At 49.0% G+C, this 26,643-nt stretch overlaps 1 protein-coding gene across 7 annotated transcripts; it reads left to right on the top strand.

Annotated features, from left to right (window-relative positions):
- Window positions 1-207: 207 nt before the first annotated feature.
- PCID2 (PCI domain containing 2) lies at window positions 208-24,913 on the top strand. Of its 7 annotated transcripts, none has more exons than XM_042930550.1 (14): window positions 208-468; window positions 6,775-6,864; window positions 9,947-10,020; window positions 11,448-11,513; window positions 12,376-12,417; window positions 13,376-13,430; window positions 16,818-16,921; window positions 19,836-19,911; window positions 20,574-20,691; window positions 21,740-21,840; window positions 23,007-23,080; window positions 23,233-23,358; window positions 23,880-24,003; window positions 24,322-24,913. In XM_042930550.1, exons 1-14 carry the CDS (start codon window positions 433-435, stop codon window positions 24,409-24,411), a joined length of 1,176 nt encoding a protein of 391 aa, XP_042786484.1. In that variant the 5' UTR covers window positions 208-432; the 3' UTR covers window positions 24,412-24,913. The 7 variants fall into 7 exon arrangements, with proteins under 7 accessions (XP_042786484.1, XP_042786481.1, XP_042786495.1 ...); XM_042930547.1 differs by having other exon boundaries at window positions 20,550-20,691; XM_042930561.1 differs by lacking the exons at window positions 11,448-11,513; window positions 12,376-12,417 and having other exon boundaries at window positions 20,550-20,691.
- Window positions 24,914-26,643: the final 1,730 nt, after the last annotated feature.

The raw sequence follows: 26,643 nt of genomic DNA, 5'->3' as shown, positions 1-26,643 counted from the left end.
CCCCGGGCCGCCCAACCGCCGCCCGGCCGGCCCGGCGCGACCGCGACCCCGACCCCGACCCCGGCCTGACCCCGACCCGGCGCCGGGCCGCGCCGCGTCCGCCGCGCTCCGTGCGGAACCTGCGACAGCCGAGGGGGCGGCGGGGCGCAGGCCCGGTCAGCTCCGGGGCAGGCCCGGGCACCTAGGGGCCGCGGACGAGGCGTCCTCGCCGAGGAGAGGCGGCGAATCGCAGAGAGGACCCCGGCCTTCCTCAGCCCGGACGTGCCGCCATGCCGGCCCGGGACGCGCTCCCGCGGATTCTGTCCCTCCGGAACCAGAGCGCGGGGAAGGCGGGGGCGGAGGGACGCTGGCCCGGACGGACCGCGGGCCGGAAGTGAAGTGGCCGTGGCCGGCCGCGCAGGCCGCGCCCACATCCGGTGGAGGGGAGCCGCCATGGCGCACATCACCATCAACCAGTACTTGCAGCAGGTAACGCGCTCCGTCCTAGGGGTCTGCAGCGGGAGCCCCGCGACGCTGGCGAGAACGCGTGGGCCGGGGCCAGTCGTCTCGCCCGGTCTCTCTGCCTGAGCTCTTAGCCCCCAGACGGGAAGCAAGGGCGACTGAACGGGCACACTGACGGTGTTTCCCGGGAGCCCAGGGGCGGACCGGTGAGCGTTGACCTCAATTTAGGGACGTGCGGCGTGGTCCTAGCCGACCCGGAGGGCCTGTTAGCCACGCTGAGCAGTGGGGCCTCAGCCGTGGAAGGCCTGGCCCAACGACAAGACCCCGGACAGATACTGGTGGGATGGGGTAGGCAGGTGGTCCGGCCACGAGCGCTAGTGGAGCAACCGTCCAGGACACGGTTAGCACCGGCGGACTTTGTATGGAAGTGCATCTCACGGGAGTTTCGTCCTCACAGCCTATTGACGGCAGAGCACACTGAAAGCATAAGTGTTTATGGATTCAAAACTTGCATTGTGTCCACTAAACTGTGCTCATTCCTAGAACTGGAACAGTGGTGATAAGGAAAAGAGGGAGCGGATTTTAAACATGTCTTTAGGAAACGTTCCGTTAACATTCTATGGCTGAGGGACTGGGAGAATAAGTGCCAAATTTCCAGCGTGGGCAACACATGAGCAGAACAGATTTGGAGGGAAAACTAAACTCGGTGTTGGACATGTTGAGTTGGGGGTGTCTGTTGACAACCAGATAAAGATATCTAGATGACAATTGAATACAGTCTGACATGATTGGGACCGTTCATTGCATAGATATTTGGTAATTTAGTTAAAACAGGAATCCTGAAAAAACAGATACATGCTTTTTAAAAAATTTAAAACATGCAAGTATGCATTCATTTGCCAATATTTTGATTGAGATCTAAGACCTTTCTTTTAAGAAGTCTACTGTGGCTGTATCTTTGCAGAGTTAAGGTTTTCTAGTACCAGCTTATTTAAAGCTGGAAGGAAAGACATTTGAGAACCAACTTGAGTAGAGACTCTCTAGAATTTCATGTTTTTCTGAATATTTTACAATTCTCTTGCTCACAGCTAAATCCTTTTTGGCATTTTGCGTGCCTTGAACATAGTCTGACCCACGTGGAGGCTCAATACAATTCGTTGACAGGATAAATGGGGGTAGATAGAAGGGAGTGAAGTGCAGTGATTTGCCAATGCTCAGACCTCCTCATTCTAGTGAGTACTGAAGTTAGAGTTGGTGCTGGCCCAAGTTTCATAGTCCTCTGTTTCACCAAAGTCTTCCTGGATCCTGTTCCTGTATTCCCAGGGGAATGTTACTTGATGAAGTAGTTGGGGTGATGGGAAGAATAACCACTAGTGCTTGTTGAACTCTTACTAAGAACCTACCACTGTTGTTTGTAGTAACTCATTACTGCTTTTTCTAGGAGGTGGGTCCATTGCAAGCTTCATTTTACAGAGGAAGTTAAATGGTTTTCCAGGGTCACGGGGCTACTATGTGGCCCATTCAGACTGGGAGTTCTGGCCTTAGAGTCCATACCCTTAACACAAAGTGCACTGCCTCTGTTAGCCTGAGTTTCAGCCAACGTTTCCTGTTTTAGTCAACCTACCTATTTCTCAGGCTCCAAAGTATGCTGTTTTTTGAATCTCAGTGACTGTCAGTTGGGTACAACTCCATTCCTTGTTTCGTACTTCACAGTAACTTCAGCCAGCAACTACCCGTGGACAAGTCATGTGTCTGTCATTTCCTGTGTTCTCTGTGATAACTTGATAATAGCACTTGGGTCTGGGGTTTGGTTTTACTCCTCGTAAGTTGATGAGTTCTCTTGTTAGTTTCTTGGATGCTCACAGAACACATGCGTTCCTGGGTCAGAGACCAAGGGTCTGTAACTCAGTGCGGTGGGCAGTGTGGGGTCAGCCTGTTGGTTCCCTTGGATTCAGTTCCCATTGGAGACTCAGTGGGCTTGGAAGGGTGCCTGCACCTGCATCCAAGAGAGAAACGCTGAATGTTGGGAATCCACCCATTTTGTAGAAAGCAGTGATTTAAGCCTGCGTTTTGTTTAGGGTTAGGGATGAGGGGAGACATTGCTTCATTTCTCAAGGTGACAGCCACATAAACAGCCCTGAGCAGTGGCCCAAGTGAAAGAGCTAGAGGTCAGGGCCTCATGGGGCTAGCACACCCAGCTCGAGAGCCCACAAAGGGCTGTCTTTGCCAGCAGTCAGTCATAGCTAAGATGTCCTCTTGTCTGTTGAGACCCTTTTTATTTAGTGCTCTTTGTTTCGACAGGCATATGGTTTCATTTCTGTTCCGAGAGGACAGGTTGAATTAATTTACTTTACATTTCCCCATATATGCTACTTCTAAGAATTGTTGTCGTACTTAGAAAAAGATCAGTTTGCACATACAGTTGATTCTCGAGCAATGTGGGAGTTAGGGGTGCTGACCCCGCACAGTTGAAAATCCACAGATAGCTGTACTTCCTCCCAAAGGCGGATCTCATCGTTATCTCTAACATCTCTTTGAGGGCTGGTGTTATTTTTTTGGTGTCCTTTACATCATTCTTTTGTCTGTTCTACAAACTCTTATTTCAAACTGCAAGTTACTTTTTTTTTTTAATGTTTATTTATTTATTTGGGGAGAGGGACAGAGAGAGAGAATCCCAAGCAGGCTCAGTGCAGTCCGCACAGAGCCCAAAGCGGGGCTTGAACTCACGAACCGTGAGATCGTGGCCGGAGCCAAAATCAAGAGTCAGGTGCTTCACTGACTGAGCCCCCCAGACGCCCCAGCAGGTTACTTTTTAAAAACTGTCTACATTTACAGTTTTTATTTTCCTTAGCTTTTTATTCTGCAAATTTTCAAAGCTACAGAAAAGTTGAAAGAAGTACAATGAAGACATGTCCACTCCTCACCTGGCCACCCTTTCGGCCTCCTCCTTCCCTCTGGGCCCCTGCACTTCTCTCTCCTGAACTACTTGAAGGAAGTCGCTGACTGTGGCCCTTCACTGAGGACCATTCTGCTGTCCCGATGCACAGCCTGTAGAGCACCCAAGACATTTTACATCAGTGTTTTCTAAAGCAGAATTCATGATTTACCCAGAGTGTTCTTTGGAACCTCTTCTTTAACTACAGGATCCAGTCAGATCACACTCTGCATTTGGTTGTTTTGCTCTTTGGTCTTTAATGTTTATTTATTTTTGACAGAGAGACAGAGCATGAGTGGGGGAGGAGCAGAGAGAGAGGGAGACACAGAATCTGAAACAGGCTCCAGGCTCCAAGCTGTCAGCACAGAGCCGGACGTGGGGCTTGAACTCATGGACAGCTAGATCATGACCTGAGCCAAAGTCAGATGCTCAACCAACTGAGCCACCCAGGCATATGGCTCTTTGGTCTTTAATCTAGAAGAGAACTCTTGCCTTTTTCTGGGAAGGGATTTATTTTACAACGATTAGCTTTTTAAAACATGTGCAGGGCAGTGGGATCCTAGATTTCTCACCATCGGCCTTTATTTGACTTTTAATGATTAAGGTTTGGGTTAACGTGGCTGGCGTGGGTTTTCTGTGGCCTCACCTGAGGAGGCTGCCTCAGGGGTCCTTGCTCATCACCTGCTGAAGGAGATGCCCATCAGGTTGCTCCAGGGTCAAGGTACTTTTCCCATTGTAATCGAGTCATAATCTGTGTGTGTTGGGGGGGGGGGTCCTGTGGGGGCCTGGGAGCACCTGCCCTATGCCCTTTCACAGAATGGTCTCCACTTTCATTTGTGGTCTTTTCCCAAGTGAGCTATTACGTTAATATTTACCAAGGGGTGATTCTCTCACTCTTTCTACATTTATTAGCTACTATTTCATCTGTTAAAAATGCTTTTCCCCATGCTCCTTTTTAAAGATGTATTATTATAGATCATTTTTAATGCCGAGTAATAATCCAGAACCAATAGTACGAATATCCTTATTTGCCTGGGTGGCTCAGTTAAGCATCTGACTCTTGATTTTAACTCAGGTCACAATCTCATGGTTGTGACAGTGAGCCCGCGTCAGGCTCTACGCTGATAGCACAGAGCCTTCTTGGGATTCTCTCTGTCCCCCTCCCCTGCTCATGTGCACACTCTCTCTCAAATAATAAACATTGAAAAGTTATAAAGAATATTCTTAATTCTTTTGAAGCTCTGCTTGTCCCAGATTTGGCCACTAAGAACTCCTTCAGACTGGTTTCTGGGGCTTTCTGGCCTGTGTTCATCCTTCCTTGAGCTCTGCTTTGCTTTCTAATACAATAACATCCACTCCAAACTCATGTAGTTCTGTCCCTGTCCCAGCACTGGACCAGTCCTTTTCCAGCGGCTCTGGTTCCTTTCAGTAGGTACTGGAGTTTAGAAAATCTGGGTGCTGGCTGTGCTCATTGCCACTGGGGGTGGGGGCATATCATTACCTCTAGGCCTTCCTTGTTAGCAGATGGAGTTAGTAAATGTATTTTTAAGAAATTATGAGTTCCAGGGGCACCTGGCTAGCCCTTGATCTTGGGGTCATAAGTTCAAGCCCCATATTGGGTATAGAGATTACTTAAAGAAATTACGAGTTCCAAGAGTAGATGACTCTTCCCCTGTCCCCCTCCAGCCTCCATGGACCAGCTTGGAGCCTGGAGGTCACCAGGTGACCAGCAGTAGCCAGGGAAGAGAACTTTCTCTGGGGAGTGCCCAGACGGGCCACCAGGGACACTGCAGGGCAAGTTGCTGAGCGGGCTGTCCTGGAGTCCAGCCTCAGGGTCTAATGGGGGCTGACTAAATCAAGACACCAGCAGTTCTGAGACATGACATGTCACGGTGGCTGACACAGGTGACTGCCTGGCTGTGGTCCTCATGTTCCCTGAATAGTGTGTTGGTTCTTTTAGGATTTGTCCGTGGTCTGTTGCTGTCCCTTTGCACCTTCACCCGTCCGGTGACAGGGACTTTGGCAGCCTTTATCAGCCTTCTTGAGGACCAGTATTTTGTGATTCCTTGTAATAATATTTGATGTAACCCTGCACAAATCTCTTGTTTCTTGCAAATCCCTAGAAGTGGAATTACTGGCTCCAAACCTAAGTGCTTGCATGGTTTCATTGGAGAGTCGATGGCAGATTCTTTAGTCCATATATTGTCTTAGGTGATGCCCTAAGTGGTGTAACAGACCAGGAGTTGGGTCCATTTCTTCTAGCTGAGATGCCAGGTGGGGGTTACTGGGTGGGGTGGGAGAGCAGGTGTGTGCCCTGCAGCAGGCGTTCCCAGCAGCTTCCCGCCAGCGGTGTGGGACAGCACCCTTCACTGTCTGTTGTTGGGAGTGGCTAGTCTGGCCGCCCTTCTCACGCTCACCTCTCCTGGTAGGTGCACGGAGGTGTCTTGCTGCCTCTCACTGCTGGGCAGCAATGCGAGCGCCTTCTTGTGGGTGTACCATTGAAGTCTGCTTTATGTCACGCCTGATCGCAGTCTTACATGGACATGAGGTTTACGTAACTGATCCCGCTGTAGATAAATCGTACCGTATATGCAGCTTTCTCTACCTGTACGGTTGAGATTTTTATGTTATCTTTTGGTAAACATAATTTTAAGACCTCGTTTGCTTTTCTAATTACAAATGTCTGCTGCAACCCAGGCCTCCAGTGTGGACAGACAGAAAAGTCTCCTGGGTCCTGCTGGCCAGGGGGTCAGCTGTATGGTGTGGGCTCTGTGTTTCTTCCTGTGCTTACATATGTAGGGGTTTTTTTGTTTTTGTTTTTTCCTCCCAGATTAAGGTAGGCATTTTTCCTGTGACTTTTTTTTTTTTTTTTTGCTTAACGGTAAACATACTATGGATGCTTTCCAGTGTCATCACTGATGGATCTATTTAGTTCTTGCTCACAGTGCCCAGGTCTCCCGTGGTATGGCTATGACATCATTTCTTTTAGGTGTTGCCATTCCCTTTTTGCTTTTATATGTAGGTTGAGTAAAAGCCTTTTTTTGGGTATATGTGATTCTTAAGCTTTTTTTTTTTCTCCCTATAAGCTTTGTAAGTTTTCAAGTGTCAGTATGACTGAGTAAAAGTAAAATAATTCACCTTCATTAATAACCACTGGCTTATGCTGCTTTCTCATTGTTTTTAACAGTAAGTCACCTGTTTATTTGCCTCTAAAAGATCTCATTTTGAAATGTGGTTATTGTTTGCTGGCTAAAGAGAGTACCGACTTGTTGCATTTCTATTACTGTGACTCCCTGATTCAGAGTAGGGAAAATGGATTTTAGTGGCATACAACCTGTTATTTAGGTTCTACGAGTATTTTATTTTCTACTTAGCTTTTCTCTGTTCAAATGTTTCAGGTCTATGAAGCAATCGACACCAGAGATGGGGCGTCCTGTGCAGAGCTCGTGTCTTTCAAGCACCCTCATGTTGCCAACCCACGGCTCCAGGTGGGCGCAAGGTTCCACGTATGCAGGTGTCTGAGAGGCCTCTAGGGTGTCCGGCTTCCTAAGGAAAGTGTAGAGTTTGAGTCAGAAGGAGACTAATACTGCCATTCTTTTGAAAAACTTAAAGCTTGTCTATGATGTATATAATTCCAGTTATTTATTGTACACTTTGTGTTAGATACCGTCCTGAGGTATGCGTCTCAGGTTCCTGTAGTTAATTCCCACATGACCCTCTGAGGTTCAGAGAAATAGAATGTATAGTAAGGTCATCCAAGGTCATCCAGCAGGCAGGTGGTGGGGCTTAGGCTGTGCCCTGGCCTGTCTGTCCCCAGAGCTCACAGATGTGTCTTGCTATGAGTAAAGCTTCATGGAGTATACCCGTCTGCTTGTTCATGTCCTGTCTGTGGCTGCTTTCCCGCCATAGCGGTGTAGCTCGGCAGGCCAACAGAGACCTACAGCCTGCAGAGCTAGCAATATTTACCATCTGGCATTTTATGGATAACATTTGCTAAATCCTACACTGAAATAGAAGTATCTTTGATTTATGGCACAAAAACAGACATTCAGGTCAATGGAACAGAAAAGAGAACCCAGAAATGGACCCACAAATGTATGACCAACTAATCTTTGACAAAGCAGGAAAGAATATCCAATGGAATAAAGACTGTCTCTTCAGCAAGTGGTGCTGGGAAGACTGGACAGCGACATGCAGAAGAATGAACCTGGACCACTTTCTTACACCAGACACAAAAATAAACTCAAAATGGATGAAAGGACTAAATGTAAGACAGGAAGCCATCAAAATCCTTGAGGAGAAAGCAGGCAAAACCTCTCTGATCTTGCCCGCAGCAACTTCTTACTCAACACGTCTCTGGAGGCAAGGGAAACAAAAGCAAAAATGAACTACTGGGACCTCATCAAAATAAAAAGCTTCTGCACAACGAAGGAAACAATCAGCAAAACTAAAAGGCAACTGATGGAATGGGAGAAGATATTTGCAAATGACATATCGGATAAAGGCTTAATATCCAAAATCTATAAAGAACTTATCAAACTCAACACCCAAAAAACAAATAATCCAGTGAAGAAATGGGCAAAAGACATGAATAGACACTTCTCCAAGGAAGACATCCAGGTGGCCAACCGACAATGAAAAAATGCTCAACATCATTCATCATCGGGGAAATACAAATCAAAACCACCATGAGATACCACCTCACACCTGTCAGAGTGGCTAACAACTCAGGCAACAACAGATGTTGGTGAGGATGCAGAGAAAGAGGATCTCTTTTGCATTGTTGGTGGGAATGCAAGCTGCTGCAGCCACTCTGGAAAACAGGATGGAGGTTCCTCGAAAAACTAAAAATAGAACTACCCTACGACCCAGCAATTGCACTACTAGGAATTTACCCAAGGGATACAGGAGTGCTGTTTCGAAGGGGCACATGCACCCCAATGTCTATAGCAGTGCTATTAACAAGAGAGTATGGAAAGAGCCCAAATGTCCATCGATGGATGAATGGATATAGGAGATGTGGTATATATATACAATAGAGTATTACTCAGCAATCAAAAAGAATGAAATGTTGCCATTTGCAACTATGTGGATAGAACTGGAGGATATTATGCTAAGTGAAATTAGAGAAAGAGATATCATAGGACTTCACTCATATGAGGACTATAAGATACAAAACAGATGAACATAAGGGAAGGGAAGCAAAAATAATATAACAGGGAGGGGGATAAAACATAAGAGACTCTTAAATATCGAGAACAAACAGAGTTGCTAGACGGGTTGTAGGAGGGGGGATGGGCTAAATGGGTAAGGGGCATTAGGGAATCTACTCCTGAAATCATTGTTGCACTACATGCTAACCGACTTGGATGTAAATTAAAAAATAAATTAAAAAAAAAAAAGTATCCTTGACTTAACAGATAAGTGATGCCCAAGCATTACCTTCTGTGGGGAATATTCTTGTCGTTTTATAAAGTCTTGTTTCCTCGTGATTCCCATTACGATATTCTAATGTGTTCCTGTTGGAAGCACAGGTTTTGTTTTGTAAGAAAAAGGAGCCCTGAGTATTGGAGATTATATTTGGTAGCGTACAGGCAGTACCTCAGACTAAGTGAACCAGTTTGTGGAGTAGAGGAGGCTCTTTGTAAGTTCCCTGGATGGTTCTCCTGGGCGACGGAGTTGAAAACCGTCGCTCTAAATGAAGTTAGTGCCAGAGGCTTGCCGGCCGGATGCGCCTCCGTGGGTGCCACACACCTGCCCTTCCTCCCTGCCCTACTCACTGTGCCAGTCCACACCCACGGGCTCCTTTAATTCTGTGTGCCGGATGACCCGTCGTGGCCCTCAAGTCATCTGAAATCTGGCCAAGAGGGAGAGGGAAGAAAATGTTAGAAATAAATGTCAGCTGGCCTAGCCAGGACACAGAGAGGGTGGCTCTGTCACCAGGAGGTGAGAAGAAATGATTTTTTTTTTTTAATTTTTTTTCAATGTTTGTTTATTTTTGAGAGATAGAGTGTGAGTAGGGAAGGGGCAGAGAGAGAGGGAGACACAGAATTCAAAGCAGGCTCCAGGCTCTGAGCTATCAGCACAGAGCCTGACGCAGGACTTGAACCCATGAACCGTGGGTTGATGTGGGCCAAAGTCAGACACCCAACTGACTAAGCCACCCAGGCGCCCCAAGGAGAAGTGATTCTTAATAGGGCATCGTCTCTGAGTCATGTGGCCTTATTTATTTTGCATTCTTTATTAAGCACTAGTAGCTGCTCAATAAATGTTTCTTGACTGACTGGCTGTTGTATTAAGATACGCACAGAAGCGTCCAGGGTTTTTCTTGGACTGTGGTAGATGAAACACATGTGTTTGTGTAGTCCCTGTCACAGACCCTGAGTGATAAATGTGTGTGGAAGTAACGACTCTTTAATTCAGAAGGGCTAGAGTGTCAAATGTTACTGTGAACTCTAAAGTGTAAATTCCTTTGAAACAGGTTTGTCTAAATCTCTTTCTACACATTGCATTCTTTTAATGCCTTTCAATTTAAATTTTATTTTTGTCATTTGTTTTTTTATCATTCAGTTGGCCTCCCCGGAAGAGAAATGTCAACAGGTTTTGGAACCTCCTTATGACGAAATGTTTGCTGCTCATTTAAGGTAATCTGTTGGTGAGGAGGAAAAATAAAACAAATCTGGGAATTGCTGAATCAACTAGGGATTTTATTTAACATCATCCAAAATTTGAAACAAAGAATAATTTGAAAAGAAAAGTTCATTTTTAATTTTACTTTGGTAAAAAAAAAAAATTTACTTTGGTAAAGTAAAAGTTTTACTTTGGTAAAGCCTATGAGAACTTTTGAAATTTATACCACTTTAAAATCTTAATAAACTTTTTTTCATTTGAAAGATCATGGATGCTTTTAAAAGTTGAAGCTATATTGTGGTCCTGCACATTCATTCATTCATTTATTGAGAGAGAGAGAGGGTACAAGTGAGTGAGGGGCAGAGAGAGAGAAGGGGGGCTCACCCAGTGTGGGGCTCGAACTCACGAACCGTGAGATCATGACCTGAGCCGAAGTCAGATGCTTTACCGACTGAGTCCACCTGGGCGCCCCACACATTCATGTGTTTAGAGTGTGGTGCTGGGAGTGTTGACTATTGTATCGGCTGCAGGGTGCTCTGTTGTTCAGGAGGGCATTCAGCTTGCAGTTGACTTGTGCTGCTGAGAATAGAGCTAATGCTGAGCAAAGCAAATGAAAGACTGCGAGCAGGGGAGGGACAGAGAGAGCGTGTGTGCGCCTGAGAATCCCAATCAGGCTCCACACTGTCAGCACAGAGCCTGACATGGGGCTTGAGCTCACCAACTGTGAGATCGTGACCCGAGCTGAAAGCAAGAGTTGCACACTTAACCAACTAAGCCCCCCCGGCACCCCAAAGACTGCTTTTTAGTTACATCTCATATCTGCTGTTTTCATCGTTTTTGCGTTGAGTGGGCAGAGCTTGATGTCCTAAAGCACTGGCGTTTGGTCGCCCTCCTGCCTGTGTGCCTCCGGTGTTTCCGAGCAGGCTGGGGTGCAGGAGGCAAGGTGGAGGAAGAGCCCGTGTGAGCCCTGGGAGGGGCCCTCTGGAAAGGTTGGGGGTGCCACTGGGTTCCTGGCAGTGTGAGGCACCCTGCTATTTCCTGGCTCTGTACAGTTCCGGATTTGGGGGTGAACTCACTGACGCCGACTGCCCAGTGAACACCCAGTGAGAACACCCCCCTGCCCCTGTACTCTCTCCCCCTCAGGTGCAGTGCAGGTGTCGTGCTCTGGTTTTACCAGCACCTGTCATTCTCACCTGCTGCAGCTCGGTCTCCTCCCGGGACCCGAGAGAGTAGTCTTAGGACTTTGTGTGGGTTTCATCTCACATCAGCCCGTTTTAGTTCAGAAGCCACCTGTGTGTCTCTTCTCCTCCTGGTTCCTGTAGCTCCAACTTCAGGATCAGCAGAGGACCGGGCATTTGTGACCGAAGTGAGGGGTGGGGTCTGTGGAGCTCCCTTCCAGGTTCTGCTCCTCTATCCTTAGTCCGCGATGTTTCCTTTGCAGGTGCACTTACGCCGTGGGGAACCACGACTTCATAGAGGCGTACAAATGCCAGACTGTCATCGTCCAATATCTTTGTCGTTGGTGTTACTGTTCAGTTATATTTGGGGTTTAAGATGATGAAACATCGGGCCAGTTTTATTCATACCTTTAATTAGAAAGGAATGAAAAAACCTTTCAGAAGAGAAACTGGTTTCGCCTTTTCACTCAGGTGCTTAAATTTAGCATGGACCTTGAGACTGTCATGTTACCTAGGTAGCGAGGAAGAATACAGGTTGTGATTAAGGTTCCTTAATTCTGTTGGAAGAATATCTCCTTTAAAACATTAAGTCTAATTACAGCAACTACTTAGTCCTTTTGGTAAAATACAAGAGCTCTGAAATCCAGGCATAGGTGGACAGGAGTGAACTCAATAAACATCATCATTTGACTGTGGTCACTAAAGAGCTTTATCAAGCTAGTTTCTGATTTAAGTCATTTAAGTGATATCTCCTAGCTAAGGCCTCAGTCAATGAATGTTCTGGTTTTTATATGTATCTCTAGATTTTTAGTTTGCTTCTTTTTTAACCTTGTTTAAATATACAAAGGAGAGTCGGTTACTAACTAGGGAAGTCTCCTTTGAATTTAAGAATTCTGTAATCAGGGAAATATATTTTACAGATTTATTATATATAACTCATCATCTGGCTTCAGAGAAACCAAATGTTTGAAGTTGCCAATGAAAAAAATCTCAGTCCCTTACTTTGGAGAAATATAATTACTATACTCATACCTAATGACTTTCAGATATTTGTAATCTGTATATTTTTCCTTTAAGAAGCTCTCTCTCTGATACGTGATCTTCTAAACTTAAAATTTAGAGTCCTTCATATTTCTTACCGTTTGTGGCATTACTTGGATTTTGTATGTTATTCCTTCCTTAACATAATACATCTTTCCTGCGGGCATTTCAGGCCCACAAAGAGGACAACTGGTGAGTATGGGCAGAAGCAGCCAGAAATTAGCAAAAGGCAATTTTTTTTTTTAGCAGAAGCTTTTTAAAACTTTATTCCAAATAAATGTGTTTTCTCTGTGGATATTAATATCCTGTGTTGACGCAGGATAATACCAGCGCAGATAACGGAGTTCTCATAGCATAAACATCATGTGGCAGAGTAGAGAGTTTGCTGTGTTCACATAAATATGAAGCCTTGTTTCTACTTCAGCCCTACCAGACCCAAAATATACATCAAATACTATCTTTCCCTTCAGTTGTCAGCTTTGAACTTTGGGCTTTAAGTTGGATAAAAAGGCAGGTCAAGTACAGTTATATCAGGTCAAGTTCCTTGACAGACTGATTCTTAATTTTATGATTTTTGATTTATTAACTGTAGGTAAATACTGAAGTGTGTTTATACTGCGCTAACTGAAGGCTTACAGGTATCTTTTACTGAAAAAACAAAAAACCTTTTTTAACTGAAGACTTGTCTTACACACAAAACCCATGCCGCCAGTTAAATTAAAAAACAAAAACAAAAACTTTTATGACATTTTGTCTGTTACGTCTCTTGGGTCGTGTTTGGTCTCACTGAACCACATCTTTTTTTAGTGGAGCCGTTTGGATAATGGTTGAGGGGAAGGCGGAGGTCCTAGAACGGTGTGAGGAGGTGCTGTCTTGGGCTGAGGACCTAGACGCACTGGGGTCCAGGCCTCAGAGAGGGTCCGGGCGGTGGGCGGGTGGCGCTTCAGTGCCCGGCGTCCGTGTCGATCAGGGAGCCCGGGGCTGAGCCTGCCCCGAAGGGAGGCGAGGGAGGCAGCGGTAACCGTCAGATCCCTGGAGGGAGGTCGCCGCTGTGTGAATGGTGGACCTGGGTGTCCGTGTCATTCCCAGCTATGGTAATGGAATCTGACCTCGTGGCCTCCTCAGACGTTCTTGCTTTTTTGCCCCGTAGGGCTCTGCCTGTCATGTATGCTGTAGCGCTTGACCTTCGAATATTTGCCAATAATGTAAGTTCAGTTTCTATCTCTATCGTTTTAAAACTCAAACTCCATTTCTACCTGTTGTTTAATTTCACATCATTCTTCCCAAAGTTTTGGGGAAGGAGTGGGTTAGGCAGGGGGTGTCTGGTGTAGAGAGCAACAGGACAGGGGTGGCTGGACCTCACTCTCGTCGCTGGGTTGATGTGAAGATTTAAACACGCGTTGGGTTTTCACACTGTGGACGTGGAGAGGCTTGTTCCTGAGTGTGGTTCGTTGGGTGTGGTGTGCGGCAGGTGTTCAGAGGGGCAGAGTGGGCCCAGGGAACGGTTCTGCACTGTCTTCTGTTAAGATGTGGCCGTGCTGTCTTGAAGGATTCCTCCTTGATGTGGATCCAGGAGGCAGCTGGGGGTCTCCGTGGTGCCAGGAGGCAAAGGCTGCGGGTGTGATGGGGCTGGTTTGCCCTTGGGGAGCCACACGCGGCAGTTTGGGATAGGAGCAGCAGTTGTGAACTTGGTCCCAACACGCCTTTCCGGGTTTAAAAATTATTGATAAAAATTACTGATACCTTCCGACTCTGAACAAGGTGGGGTAGCTGCAGCTTTCCTCTCTGTCCTGCCGGGAATGCTGAGGCCAGCACGGCCCCACAGGCAGACAGGAAACGCCAGGGACTTGCAGAGCAGTGAGCGGCGGGTTCCCCAATTTGGCCGGGGGCCCAGAGGAGCCTAAAACCCAGAAATGCCCATGGGCTGCGACGAAGAGGCCCTGAGGAGAGCAGGAGGGGGAGGGCAGCCCAGAAGCACGGACCTCCTCAGTAGTCCCTGCTGCACCCACCCGCCGCATGCGGGTCCCCAGCCCTGCAGGGGCCTGTGGGGAGCCGGACCCACCCAGCCCGGGACGGTTCCCCGCAGGCGGGGCATCCCCTGCTGGAACGAGGCACACAGTCTCTTAACCTCGTGCCCCGATTATCACTTCTCGGAGAGTCTCAGGAGGAGCTTTGTGAGGAGACCGTCCACAGACGCCAGATGTTGGAGTCCCTGACCAGATGGCAGCCCGGCCGTCATAAAGAAGCCTTGGGGCGCGGTCATGAACGCGCTTGAGCAGATGCAAGCATAAGGGTATCTCAGCAAAGAACTAGAAGATGTAATGAAGAGCTACATGGAAACTTCTAGAACCGAAAAATAGAACTTAAATGCAAGTTATCTGAGGCTCCAGAGAGCTTTTGGTTATATGTGTTCTACCTATTTGTATATTTATTGTATAAAAATTTTTTAACTGGGATTTAAACACATATTTATCTAAATAAGTCTTTTATGTGGTAATGTAACGTGTTTTATTTTTAATTTTTAAATTAAAAATATTTTTTTTTTTTTGAGAGAGAGAGAGAGAGAGAGACAGAGAGACAGAGTGTGAGCAGGGAAGGGACAGAGAGAGGGAGACCCAGAATCCGAAGCAGGCTCCAGGCTCTGAGTTGTCAGCACAGAGCCCAAGGCGGTGCTCAAACTCACGAACCATGAGATCATAACCTGAGCCGAAGTCGGAGGCTTAACTGACTGAGCCACCCAGGCGACTCACAATTGATGTTTTAAATAAAAAATGACTATATCTTCCAAATGAACAAAATGTACCTAGAAGAGTCACATTCTTTGACCTCTTAGTGTTGACAGAAGCGACTGGACCATGGTCTTCTGTGTGCACGATGCCACACTATGTTGCTTTGGTGGAATGTAGGAAGGCAGTCTGGACTCACACAGATGTAGACGGACAGGAGAGGAATATTTTAATAGTCTTTCAGATGATTGTAGGTGTTCTTTTGGGCCGCACCAGAGCTCCAGGAGGTAATTTGTAGAGGTTAGTTACAGCGTGGCTTCTGAAGCTTAGCAGCGAGCTTTTCTGCTGGTACATCAGAATCCACTGGGGTGTCCTGAACTCTGAATGGATCGTTCATTCCCATGTGATTTTGTAGGATCAAACGGTCATTTGGAAAATTTTGGTTCACTGAGTTAAGGAGATGTTCCAGATGTTGACGTATTTCATTATGTAAAAAACCCCAAACCAGAAAAATTGCATTTGTTAATGTCTCCAGTGACCTTATCAGAAGAGCTTTGAAGTAATGGAATGTTGCCAAGTTCATCATGGTTGATACAACTTTTACAAAATTTTGATTTTTTTTTTTTTTTTTTTTTGAAAGTACAGATGTCTTTGGCAACAAATACTGTCAGTGTTTTGTCTGGAATTGATGGCCATGTTTCATTCACCTTGGAGCACATTGGTCCTTCAGACCCTGCTGCCTGGACCACCATGCCCTTTGGTCAGTTGTTGGTTCCACGTGATAGCTGGCCACTCCCAATAGCTGCCCAAGTGCTTTTCCTTAAAAAACAAAAACTGTCATACCTCGGTGTGCAACAGATCAATGCTTTAGGCGTATTTTCCATTTCATCACAAAGAATATTGAAAATAAATGTATTCAAGGACCAAGATTTTAAAATTAACATTTACTGTGTCATCAAGGACATTTTAGAACTCTTTTTAAGTTTATGTATTTGAGAGAGAGCAAGAGGGGGAGGGGGCAGAGGGATAGAGGGAGAGAGAGAGTCCCAGCAGGCTCTGAGCTGTCAGCACAGAGTCCAATGCAGGGCTGGAACTCACAAAACAGATCATGACCTGACCTGAAACCAAGAGTTGGACGCTTAACTGACTGAGCCACAAGGCACCCCATCAAGGACATTTTGAAGTGACATCAGTGTTCCTGGTTGGTTGAAGGATTGCTGACTGCTGCTTTAGTTTGGTGTTGCTGGAAAGGCCCCAGCGGTTTGTCCTGCCATAGTTTTTGCACCATCGGTGTGAACATCAGTATAGCGGAAAGACAAGCGGTGGCTGTTGGTGTTGTCCTGAAAATAGTTTTGACCACAGGGATTACCTGCAAGTCTTCCAAAGGCCCCCAGGGGTCCATAGACCTTACGTGGAGAACCTGTGATAGGGGCGTGAGTGGGAGGAAACGGGTTCTCCTCTAACTAAGACTGGCTGGAAAACCAGGGGAGAGTCAAACCTGGGAATGACTTTGGTGTCTGTCAGAGGGTACATTTCAAGGGTTTTGACCGGCTGTATGTGGGGGGTGGAGCAGTCTGTGAGCACTCAAGGAAAGGCTCCGTTAGCAGCACGGGGCCACATGTGACAAAGGGTTAAAAAACAGATGACAGCCTCAGTCATTTCAGTTGGTTGAATAGAAATTTGATTTGTGGAAGAGTTGGAAGACGCTGTGGAACTTTCTCAGTTTTTAAAAGTAACATTAACTAAAAGATTTGCCCAGAACCTTCTGGGACTTTGACCCTGAGTTGCAGCCATCTTTGCTCCTAGCCGTGCCAGAAGTGCTAGAGGAAATGAGAGCATGACTGATGACTGTTTGTTGTCTGCCAGGCGGACCAGCAGCTGGTGAAGAAAGGGAGGAGCAAGGTTGGGGACATGCTGGAAAAGGCGGCTGAGTTGTTGATGAGCTGTTTCCGCGTCTGCGCCAGCGACACGTGAGTACACGCGCCCCCTCCCAGCAGCACGCGACGCCCCTTCCTGTCCTTGGTCAGCCGTCGACACTTGTCTTCTGGGTGTCTGTGGTCACCCCACAGCATTACCGTCTCTTGTTTTAGATGGTCACTGTTGTGTAAAGGAAATGAGGGAGGAGAAGAAAACAGCCTTTGACCTCTGCCATGTGCCGCGTTGCCAGAACCCTTTCCTCTGTCCCGGGGTCTGACTGCACCCGGCCCATTTCCTACACGAGGTCCCGCACCAGCACGTTGCTCCGAGTGCTGGTCTGCTGGCACCGAATTCTCTAAACTCTCATTTTTCTGCACTGTCTTCACCTTCCTTTCTGCTGGGTGGAGAATTCCGGATGGACCGTGTTTTCTGTTGGCGCGTTAGCACGTCCGTCCTCCCGTTTTCCTGTGTTCCTGGTTCGCAGCACACACCTCTGGCCTCTGGCAGCGTCGTCTCTCCACCGTGTCTCTTGCCACTAGACTCTGCTGCCCTGCATGTTGCCGTATTTCTCTTATTCGGGGTTCGTTGAGCTTCTCAGGTCTGGAAATGAATATGTTTTATTAGATTCTTAGAGCTGGGATTTTTCCTCTTTGTGTGTCTCCTCTGGGATGCCTGTGGGAGGCGTGTTCTGCCACGGGCACTGGTGCTGCTGGTTTTCCATCTTGTCCTCCCTCTCTGGCCTTCGGTGCAGGTGATTTGTATTGACCTCTTTCGAGTTGACTGATCTCGTCTGCCGTTATTTATTTTTTAATCCTAGGCTTTCTATCCGATTCTGCTTTAGAGTTTACATTTCCCTCCTGAAACCCCATCTCTTCCCCCATTATAAAATCGCTTGATTCTGTAAAAAAAAAAAAACTTGATTGGAAGTTGTAATGGAAAGGAAGATTGGAAATTGTAATGGAAAGGAAGAAGTTTTCCATACTTACGTAAACATACAAAACTATTGTTCACGGAAAGTGTCCCAGCTTCTCTTCTCTTACCCCTGTCCCCACCAGCCCCACCTGACAATGTTCCAGCCAGAGCTGGATGTCAGTGGCCACTCCGTGAGCCGGGGCCCTCCCCAAGGGGTCGCGGGTGCCCGCCTGTCCTCCCGCTCTGCTCTTCTGTCAGTGGTGGCCTCCGACATGGCCTCAGACAGGAGGCTCTGCTTCTGTGGCTTTCGCGACAGACCGCACTCTTGTCCTTGCATTCCCCATTGGTCCTTACATGGACGGGGACGCTTGTGGCCGAGGCTGAGGGAGTCCACTGCACTGCTGTCATGCCGTGGCCCCCGTGCCCAGGGAGTGTTCAGTCTGGGTTTGTTGTGGGATAAGTGGCTTTCCTGGTGTGTCACCCGAAACACGGTAACCTGAGGAAAAACAGAGAAACTGGACTTCATCAGAGTTAGAAACTTCTACGCTTCAAAGGATGCCATCAAAAAAGTGCACAACAACCGTAGAACACAAAAAACATATTTGCAAATGATGTGACTGACAGCGTGTGTCCAGGATGTGTGAAAACTGCACAGGTCGACAGGAAAGAGGTAAAAACCTGCCTTACTTGGGCGAAGGTCTGAATAGGTACTCTGCAAAGGAGGGAGCCAAACGGCCAGGAAACCCTCGCAAAGATGCTCAACATCTTCGGTCACCAAGGAGACGTGAATGAAAACCACTGCGGGCAAGGTGCGGGCACCGCTGCTTGAGAGAAACCCTGTGACCCCCCTTCCCCCCGGGCTGCTTTCCGCGTGTCTCTGGAAGAGGTCCTTGCCTTTAGTCCAGACGGGCCCAGGTGGGGTGCTGAGAAGAGTGCTCAGCCATGATGCCTAGCACCTGCTCCTCCTGCTCCTTCCAGAGCGGTGTTCACCTTGCGCTCCAAGGTGGCCGGGGCTGCATTGTCCCCACTTCACAGACGACGTGAAACCCACGGAGAGAGGGTTCTTTGTTCAGGTCCTGTCCCTGGCTGGTGACAGGAGTCATGGGGGAGACCCTGCACCTGGCTGGTGACAGTCATGAAGGAGCTGGCTGTTGTCACAAAACAGGACTTTGATACTTAAACACCGACCGTATTTTTACGTTGAGCATTCTGATATGGGCACGCCCTGGTCTTAGGGAGTGATTTCTATTTCTCTGGCTTGTGAACAGCCTGCCAGTCTCCATCTGAGTTTGCAGGCAGCTGGCCACTGGCACCATGGAGTGAGCGCACAGCTGCGCCTGGAAGAACCATTGCGACCTACGGACTCGTGGGAGACACAACTCTGGATTGTGTTCCAACCCTGTATCGTGAAATCGTGAGGCGTTTGGCCGTGTTGACGGAACTTTACAGTGAAAATACCTGTACACCCGCCACTTGCTCTGCAGATGGGTATCTACCCTTCTGTGCATCTAGCACTTTGCCTTTGTTTTTTGTTTCTGGTGCATTCCAAAGGTGGCCTGTCCCTCAGTGACTTGTTTAAATACTGCGGTTTCTCTTGTGCTTTGAGGTAAAATTTACCCACAGTGACTCCCACGGATCTTGACTGTATTTGGATAAGTCCTCACCCGTGTGTGACCCAAACCCCCTGGAGGTCCAGGACACTGTCGTCGCCCATCCCCTTCCCAGGCAGACCCTCCCCACGGTGCCTACACAGCATGTGCTGCGTCTTGCTCTGTTTGTGGTTTGTCCACGTCGTTGTGGATTTCTGTAGTTCACCGTGTTGTCAGGATAAGCAAGAACACGTCCCCTTGTCCACAGTGCGTTACCCAACACACGTGATGCGTACTCCGTAGCCTTTTAGGTCAGACTTCTGCTTTATGTTGTTTTATTTCATGGACGAGGCTGGAGCGGTGTTTTTATCTCAAAGTACTAATTTTGTTTAGGTAGATTGTCTTTGTGACTAATAAATAAAACCCTTGTTTTCCATGTAACTAAACAACAGTTGTCTTCCCACAGTCGGGCTGGCATCGAGGACTCTAAGAAGTGGGGGATGCTGTTCTTGGTGAACCAGCTATTCAAGATCTACTTTAAGGTGTGCTTCCCTGGGGGCGCTTGCTTTCTGCCCGTCTCCCTGGGCACCGGCGTCCCTGGGGTCGCTGGGGGATGACCCTCACGTAACTGGACTCACGGTCGAGTCCGTGGCGCACCTGCTGGGGGCGGGGACTGCAGCAAGTGTTTTGTGTGTGTCGTACCGTTTCAGCCTCTGCCTCATGAGGCGAGGGCTGCACCTCCAGGGAAAGCAGGGCGCCAATGCCCCAAGCGGTGTGCCTGGCGTGGGGGGACTGGGCTTGCACGGGAGGGGTTCACCCCAGCCTTCTCTGCTGCAGTAATTAGCTGCAGAGCAGGGGGTGCCTGGATGGGTAAAGAGGCCCTTCCTGCCGCGTGGGCTTGGCCAGTGACCCCTCTGCGGCCCCTCTGTGGCAGCCCTCCAGCCTGGGGTAATCTGCCACGCAGCTGGCATTTCAGTTCTTATTACTAAATAGGCATTTTTAACCATGTAGTTCCTGCTCCGAGGAGGTGTGTATGTGGTGGGGGGAAGCTGGTGTTGGTCCTGCCATGTCCTCAGTAACCCTGGGGCTGGCTGTAACCCTGAGGGCAAGACTGTAACCTCGGGGGCAGGGCCGTAACCCCAGGGGAGGGGCTGTAACTCCAGGGGTGGGGCTGTCGCAGATAAACAAGCTGCACTTGTGCAAGCCCCTCATCAGAGCCATCGACAGCTCCAACCTGAAGGACGACTACAGCACCGCCCAGAGGGTGACGTTCAGGTACTACGTCGGGCGCAAGGCCATGTTCGACAGTGACTTCAAGCAAGGTTTGTTCGTCTTCGTTTCCAGGGTTCTAAAGATGCGGGGCTCTGGGCGGCGGCAACAGTTGTGGCACCTTATTAGCATGTAAGGTGGAATCTGCTGTAAGCCTCATCCAGGCTGTGTGTGTGTGTGCGTGTGCATGCATGTGTGCACGTGTGCTTGCGTGTGTGTGTGTGTGTGCGCGCGCGTGCGCAGCTGTGGGCACCAAAGTTGTTACTGAAAGGAAAGCCTGTCCTGGTCTGTGGAGCCCCTGCCAGAGTCTCAGTCGCTGTGGGCGTCTCTCTTATGTGATGTCATTGAAACACCACAGTCCTTCCTGTTGGACGTGAGGGATTCCCCCCCCCCCCCCCCCACTTTGTTGTGCCCTTGTGGTGGCCGCGGAGGCCGGGAGTCAGCTGTGGAAACCCCAGGGGACGTGTCCACCCCCCCCCCCCCCCCCCCACCCTGTGTACTGTCGCCACTTCAGTGCTTGTCAGAGCCGAGCTTTCTCGAAACCATGTCACTGTTCGTTTCTCGTGAGTTTTCTCGACAACACGAAGCCAGGTTTTTCTCTTAAACTTTGTGATTAGCTGGCGTGTGGCGGCTCCCCGTGGTCTCCTGTGTTGTACCCAGACTAGACCTTTTAAACCCACGTCTTCAGCGGCTGTGTGCACATGGAGCGACGTGACTAAAAGTGCTTTCTCTCCGTGCGTTAGAGCTGTGTAGTCTGATAACAAAAGCAACTGTGCTGTCCTGGCGACTGCTCTGGTTTTGTTCCGTAGGCTCATGCAGACCAGCTGTCCAGGGCTTTGGAACGTGGCCCTCCTGGGTTGTTCCCCTACCTCGTGTTAGTCCCTTAAAATGCGGAGCATAAGAATAGAAGCTTTTACGTCGTATTCTTTTGAGGGTTCTTAAGGTACCACTCTAGTTTTCCCCCGAATTTGAGTACCAAGCACAGCAAACAGCCTTCACTGTCAGCCGTAGGTGCTTCCAGTTGCTGAGACTGTGGTTCTATCGGGGCTGGGGGGGTGGGGTGGGGTTCCGACCTCTCCCACGTTGTCGGTGTCCCTGCAGCCGAGGAGTACCTGTCCTTTGCCTTCGAGCACTGCCACCGCTCGAGTCAGAAGAACAAACGGATGATTCTCATCTATTTACTCCCAGTGAAAATGCTGCTGGTAAGTGATGCCACTCAGCTCTTGTAGACCCTGTTTCTCGGAACTTGCCTGCAGGTGGCGCGTAGGTACTACCGTCTGAGCCCCATGTGAGTGCACCCCGGAATAGGGGACAATAAGCTTTGTGTGTGGCCTGAACCATTTATCTCCACAGCTGACACTGTAGATCCTTCTAAAAAGGTTTTGTGCTTCCTTCCTCTTAAAAGTATCTAACTTAAAAGTTGAACATCTGTAAGACACAGTAAATGCGTGTTTATCTGTTTCCCCTAAAAATCTAAATTAATAGAAGCGGATTAAGAAAGAAAAACGTCATTCCAGCCTGTCTGTAGGTATCTCATTTGGTCACCCAAAGTTAATTAGAGACTTGAAAAGAAGCAGCAAGTAACCGGCAAGTTTAATTGACTAAAACTTTCTCAAAGTGATAGAGCTTCCTTTCCTCCCGTTTAAAAATTTTAAAAAGCGATCAAAGCAGTACCCACGTGGTTAAAATGTAAATAGAGCAGGGTAGCTGATGGCCGAAAAGTGCCGTGTCCTACGTGCCCTGCCTGCTTCTGACCCTGCTTCCCAGAAGCCTGCAGTTGTAAATGGTTCAGCTGCCTCTCCTGGAAGACGTTTCTGAGTTCCCGGCTCTTAGTGTTTTCTTCAGCCGCTGCTTCCCCTCTAAGTTGTAACCAGTGAGGGCATGAGAACGTCAAGGTCAGGTGCCAACTGAGAGGCAAGACTGCACTACTGCTCCCAGGGGCTCTGATGGCCAGACCCTTGTTAGCTCATCTGCCATCATGTTTATAGGCCTTGTTCCAGTACTTCAGAAGAAACTGTAAGAGGGGCGCCTGGATGGCTCAGTTGGTTAAAGGTCCGACTGGCTCAGGTCATGATCTCGCAGCTTGTGGGTTCAAGCCCTGTGTTGGGCTCTGCTGACAGCCTGGAGCCTGGAGCCTGCCCCCAGTTCTGTGTCTGCCTCTCTCTCTGCCCCTCCCCCTCCCCCGCTTGTGCTCTGTCTCTCTCTCTCTCTCTCTCTCAAGATAAATAAACATCATAATAAAAAGAAACTCAGAAACACAGGTTGCAAGTTTTCAAAAGGTGGTGATTCCTTCATATGAATTTTGTCAAAGATCAACTCTGTTGAGAACGAAACGGTGTTATTCTGGACAACTGGTGCTTTGTCTTAGGGTCATATGCCGACCATCGAGCTGTTGAGAAAGTATCACCTCATGCAGTTTGCCGAAGTGACCAAAGCTGTCAGGTATCTAACCTTTTCCACTTGGGCCCTTTTAAAATATGACATCAGCTAAAAATCTGTCACGTGGCCTGTGAGAGCTCATTGCTCCTTGACGCGCTCTCGTCCTTGGCTCCGGTTTTTGTGACCACGTTTGCGCATTTGTCCCTCACACGCAGCGAAGGCAATCTTCTGCTGTTGAACGAGGCTCTGACGAAGCACGAGACCTTCTTTATCCGCTGTGGCATTTTCCTTATCCTTGAGAAGCTGAAGATCATCACCTACAGGAATCTCTTCAAGAAAGTGTAAGCTAAGTATTTTCTTTTTAACAAGTTTAGGTTTTAGTGTGACTCCCGCCTGGCTGGGCTGTGGAGGTTTCTGACCGCCTGTGTGGACGAGGCCCCAGCCCTGCCCTGTGCTCTTGTGGAATGAGAGCAGACTTCTGCGGCCACTCAGAGAGCACGGCCACCTGCGGGCATGGGTACCAGTGCTCAGGGTCGAGGGCCCCACATTTTGTCACATGACCAGCTGACCCAAACCCTGCCCCGCTCCCATTTGTCAGGTAGTTGAATTCTGTATCTGTTTCCGCTCACAGCTGTGGGGGCCACCTGTCCTCGACTGCGGAGGACACTGTTCACTGTCAGGGGTGCCCTGGTTTCAGAGACCGCCTCCATTCAGTGAGATGTCCCATACATGTGAGAAGTGATTCTCGCGTGTCTCCCAGGTGGTTTTTCAGGAGACATTTGCCCTCCCGACTCGGAGCGTCAGCTGCCACCAGTGCCCCAGCCATTGGTAACCCGCGTGGACCCCCACCTCCCTCCCCCAGGTACCTGCTGCTCAGAACACACCAGTTGTCTCTGGACGCTTTCCTGGTTGCCTTGAAGTTCATGCGAGTGGAGGACGTGGACATCGATGAGGTCCAGTGCATCCTGGCCAACCTGATCTACATGGTGAGTGAGCCGCGTCCCAGTGGGCTGGGCCTCGAACTTGGTGTTCGGGTGGAGCTGCGGGAAAGCCACTTAGTTTGTGAAGGCATTTTCTGACAGAACTGATTCCATCCTAGGGAATAACTGTGGTATTCAGAGGGGACGCGGGTGGGCGGACACAGTCTGGATTTCTCTGTTGTCCATACCATGTGTGTTTATTTGTTGCGCGCCCCGGGGGATCCAGCGGCTGCGATTGGAGTCGGCCGCTTATGCGCGGGGCTGAGTGGTGAATGCACCCACTCCTTGGCCCAGAACCACGAGCCAGCCCTCTCTCCCCTGCAGGGCCACATTAAAGGCTACATATCACATCAGCATCAGAAGCTGGTTGTTAGCAAGCAGAACCCGTTCCCCCCGCTGTCGACAGTGTGTTGAGTGCGTGCACGGTCCCGAGGACGGGAGGACGGCATGTTCCTTCAGTCACCGTTTGCGCAGATGAAATCCATCCTGTGCCAGGACCTCTGCCGCCGGGATCTCTGGGCTCGTTTCTCTGGGCTCACAACTGAGGTCCACCATGCGGAGAGCGGGAGTTCCTTCAGAAAATGTGGACGGGCGAAGGGGCTCTGTGCCCCGCACAGCTCTGTTACCTCAGAGGTGCTGTTCCTAAAGGCACCTTTGTAAATTTTTACATAACCCTTCCTCTGAAACAGCATCCTGAGTTTATACGAATGGCGTGTCCTTTATTCTGTCTTCTGGGGGCACGTCTATTTTTATATGTTAAATTTGAACTTTGTATCTGATCAAAGTGTTTGGTTAATTTAAGGCTTCTTTATACAAAATGAATTTACTTTTTCCACATTTTACAGCCTGCCATGTTTTCAGAGTGTGCACATTTCCTCTGTTCGTGCAAAATTTACTAAAGAAAATGCCCTAAGTGCTTTCAGCTTGTCTTTGCGGTGTTACTGAGGGTAGAAGCTTAGAAGCTGCTTCAGAGAACGTGGTTCCCCTTATGGCACAGGCCACAGCTCAAGACTGACGGATTGGTCCTGCATCAGTCTCCCGCCTGGCGGGCCCTCTGGGCTCGGTGGGAGGTGTGCGCCTGCTCCCTGTGGCGCCAGCTGGCCCCATGGAGGTGGGTGACCACTTGGGTGTGCTTTGGCTCTGGGCTCTGGCTCCCAGTTCAAGTCCACATGGGCCTCACCGGTGGCTGCTCCAGCCTCCCGAGTCACATAGTGTCACCTGTGCCCTAGGCACATCCGGATCCCAGCTGAGGGACCCACGTGCCCTGGATGGTGTCTGCGGGTTGGAGCGTGTGCCGTGGATTTATGGCCAGCAGGTTCTTGACCTCCAGGCTGCCCTTTCCCCAGCCAGTCCCCTGAGCAGGAAAGTGTGGTCACTGGCAGGCCCATAATCCTCTTGCACTGGGGACGCGCTGTCCCTTTCTCTCACGGCAGTGCGTGAGGAACAGCCACCTTCCGCTGCTCTGTGGGGCCACCCTGCAGCCGGGTGTAGAGCCGTGTGCTCACGGCCTGGATCTCACTCTGGGCTTTGTCAGCACCATGAGGCTCTCCCTCCAGCAGTGGACAGCGACCAGCAGAAATCCGGGATCAGCTGTTACTGGTAGCATGTGGTCGGTCCTGCTTGGCCACGGAGGAGACACACCTTGGGTGTCAGTGGCCTTCTCTTTGGACTTGGCTTGTGTGCATAGTGGGGCACTTCAGGGTTGTGGACACAGAGATCTTGTCCCTGCGGCTGGTCTGCATTGTGTCAGAGGAACAGACCTCACTTCTGCCCAAGTGGGGATGGGTCCCCTAATCCAAGTCCCTGCTTCTTGACTTGTGCTCGAGTGGCCTCTAGAACACTTTTTTTCATAATGTTTTTATTTATTTATGGGGTGCCTGGGTGGCTCAGTCGGTTAAGCATCTGACTTCGGCTCAGGTCATGATTTCACGATTCCTGGGTTCAAGCCCCGTGTTGGGCTCTATGCTGACAGCTCGGAGCCTGGAGCCTGCTTCGGATTCTGTGTCTCCCTCTCTCTGACCCTCTCCCTCTTGTGCTCTGTCTCTCTGTGTCTCTCTCTCTCTCCAAAAAAAAAACCATTATAAATAAATAAATAAAAATAAATAAATAAATAAAAGTTTTTATTTAATCTCCACCCCCAACGTGGGGCTTGAACTCACAAGCCTGAGATCAAGAGCTCCACTGACTGAGCCAGCTGGGTGCCTCTAGAGCCCTTTCACTGAGCTGTGTGGGGGAAGGGCAGTCCTTTCCGTTTTCTGGCCCCCTGGTGTCTCCGCTGCAGGTCTACCAGCAGCGTCCTCTCTGACGAGCCCTGTTGTCACCCGGACGCTGTCGTGAGCGTTCACCCTGCTGATGCTGTGTTGGTGATAATTTCCAGGTAAGGTTTCCACTTAGCAGATCCAGGCATTTACATCTGTAGCCTCCTGACCTTACGGGGTTTGCAGATGACACAGGCCCTCAGCCAAGACTAAGGTTCACTCCTGCCCTGGTTCCCTGCTCCGGTCAGCGTGTGCTGCTACGGCACCTTTAGTTTTGCCAGGGCCCTTCCTGGGCGAGATTGGCCCCCAGGACGTCTACTCTTGGGGTTGAGGTATAATGTCAGGAGTGAAGATACACTCGATGTGTTTGAGAATCCTAACGCTGAAA

Source organism: Panthera leo, chromosome A1, assembly GCF_018350215.1.
Source record: "Panthera leo isolate Ple1 chromosome A1, P.leo_Ple1_pat1.1, whole genome shotgun sequence".
Taxonomy (NCBI): domain Eukaryota; kingdom Metazoa; phylum Chordata; class Mammalia; order Carnivora; family Felidae; genus Panthera; species Panthera leo.
This window is presented reverse-complemented; position numbering and strand designations above follow the sequence as displayed.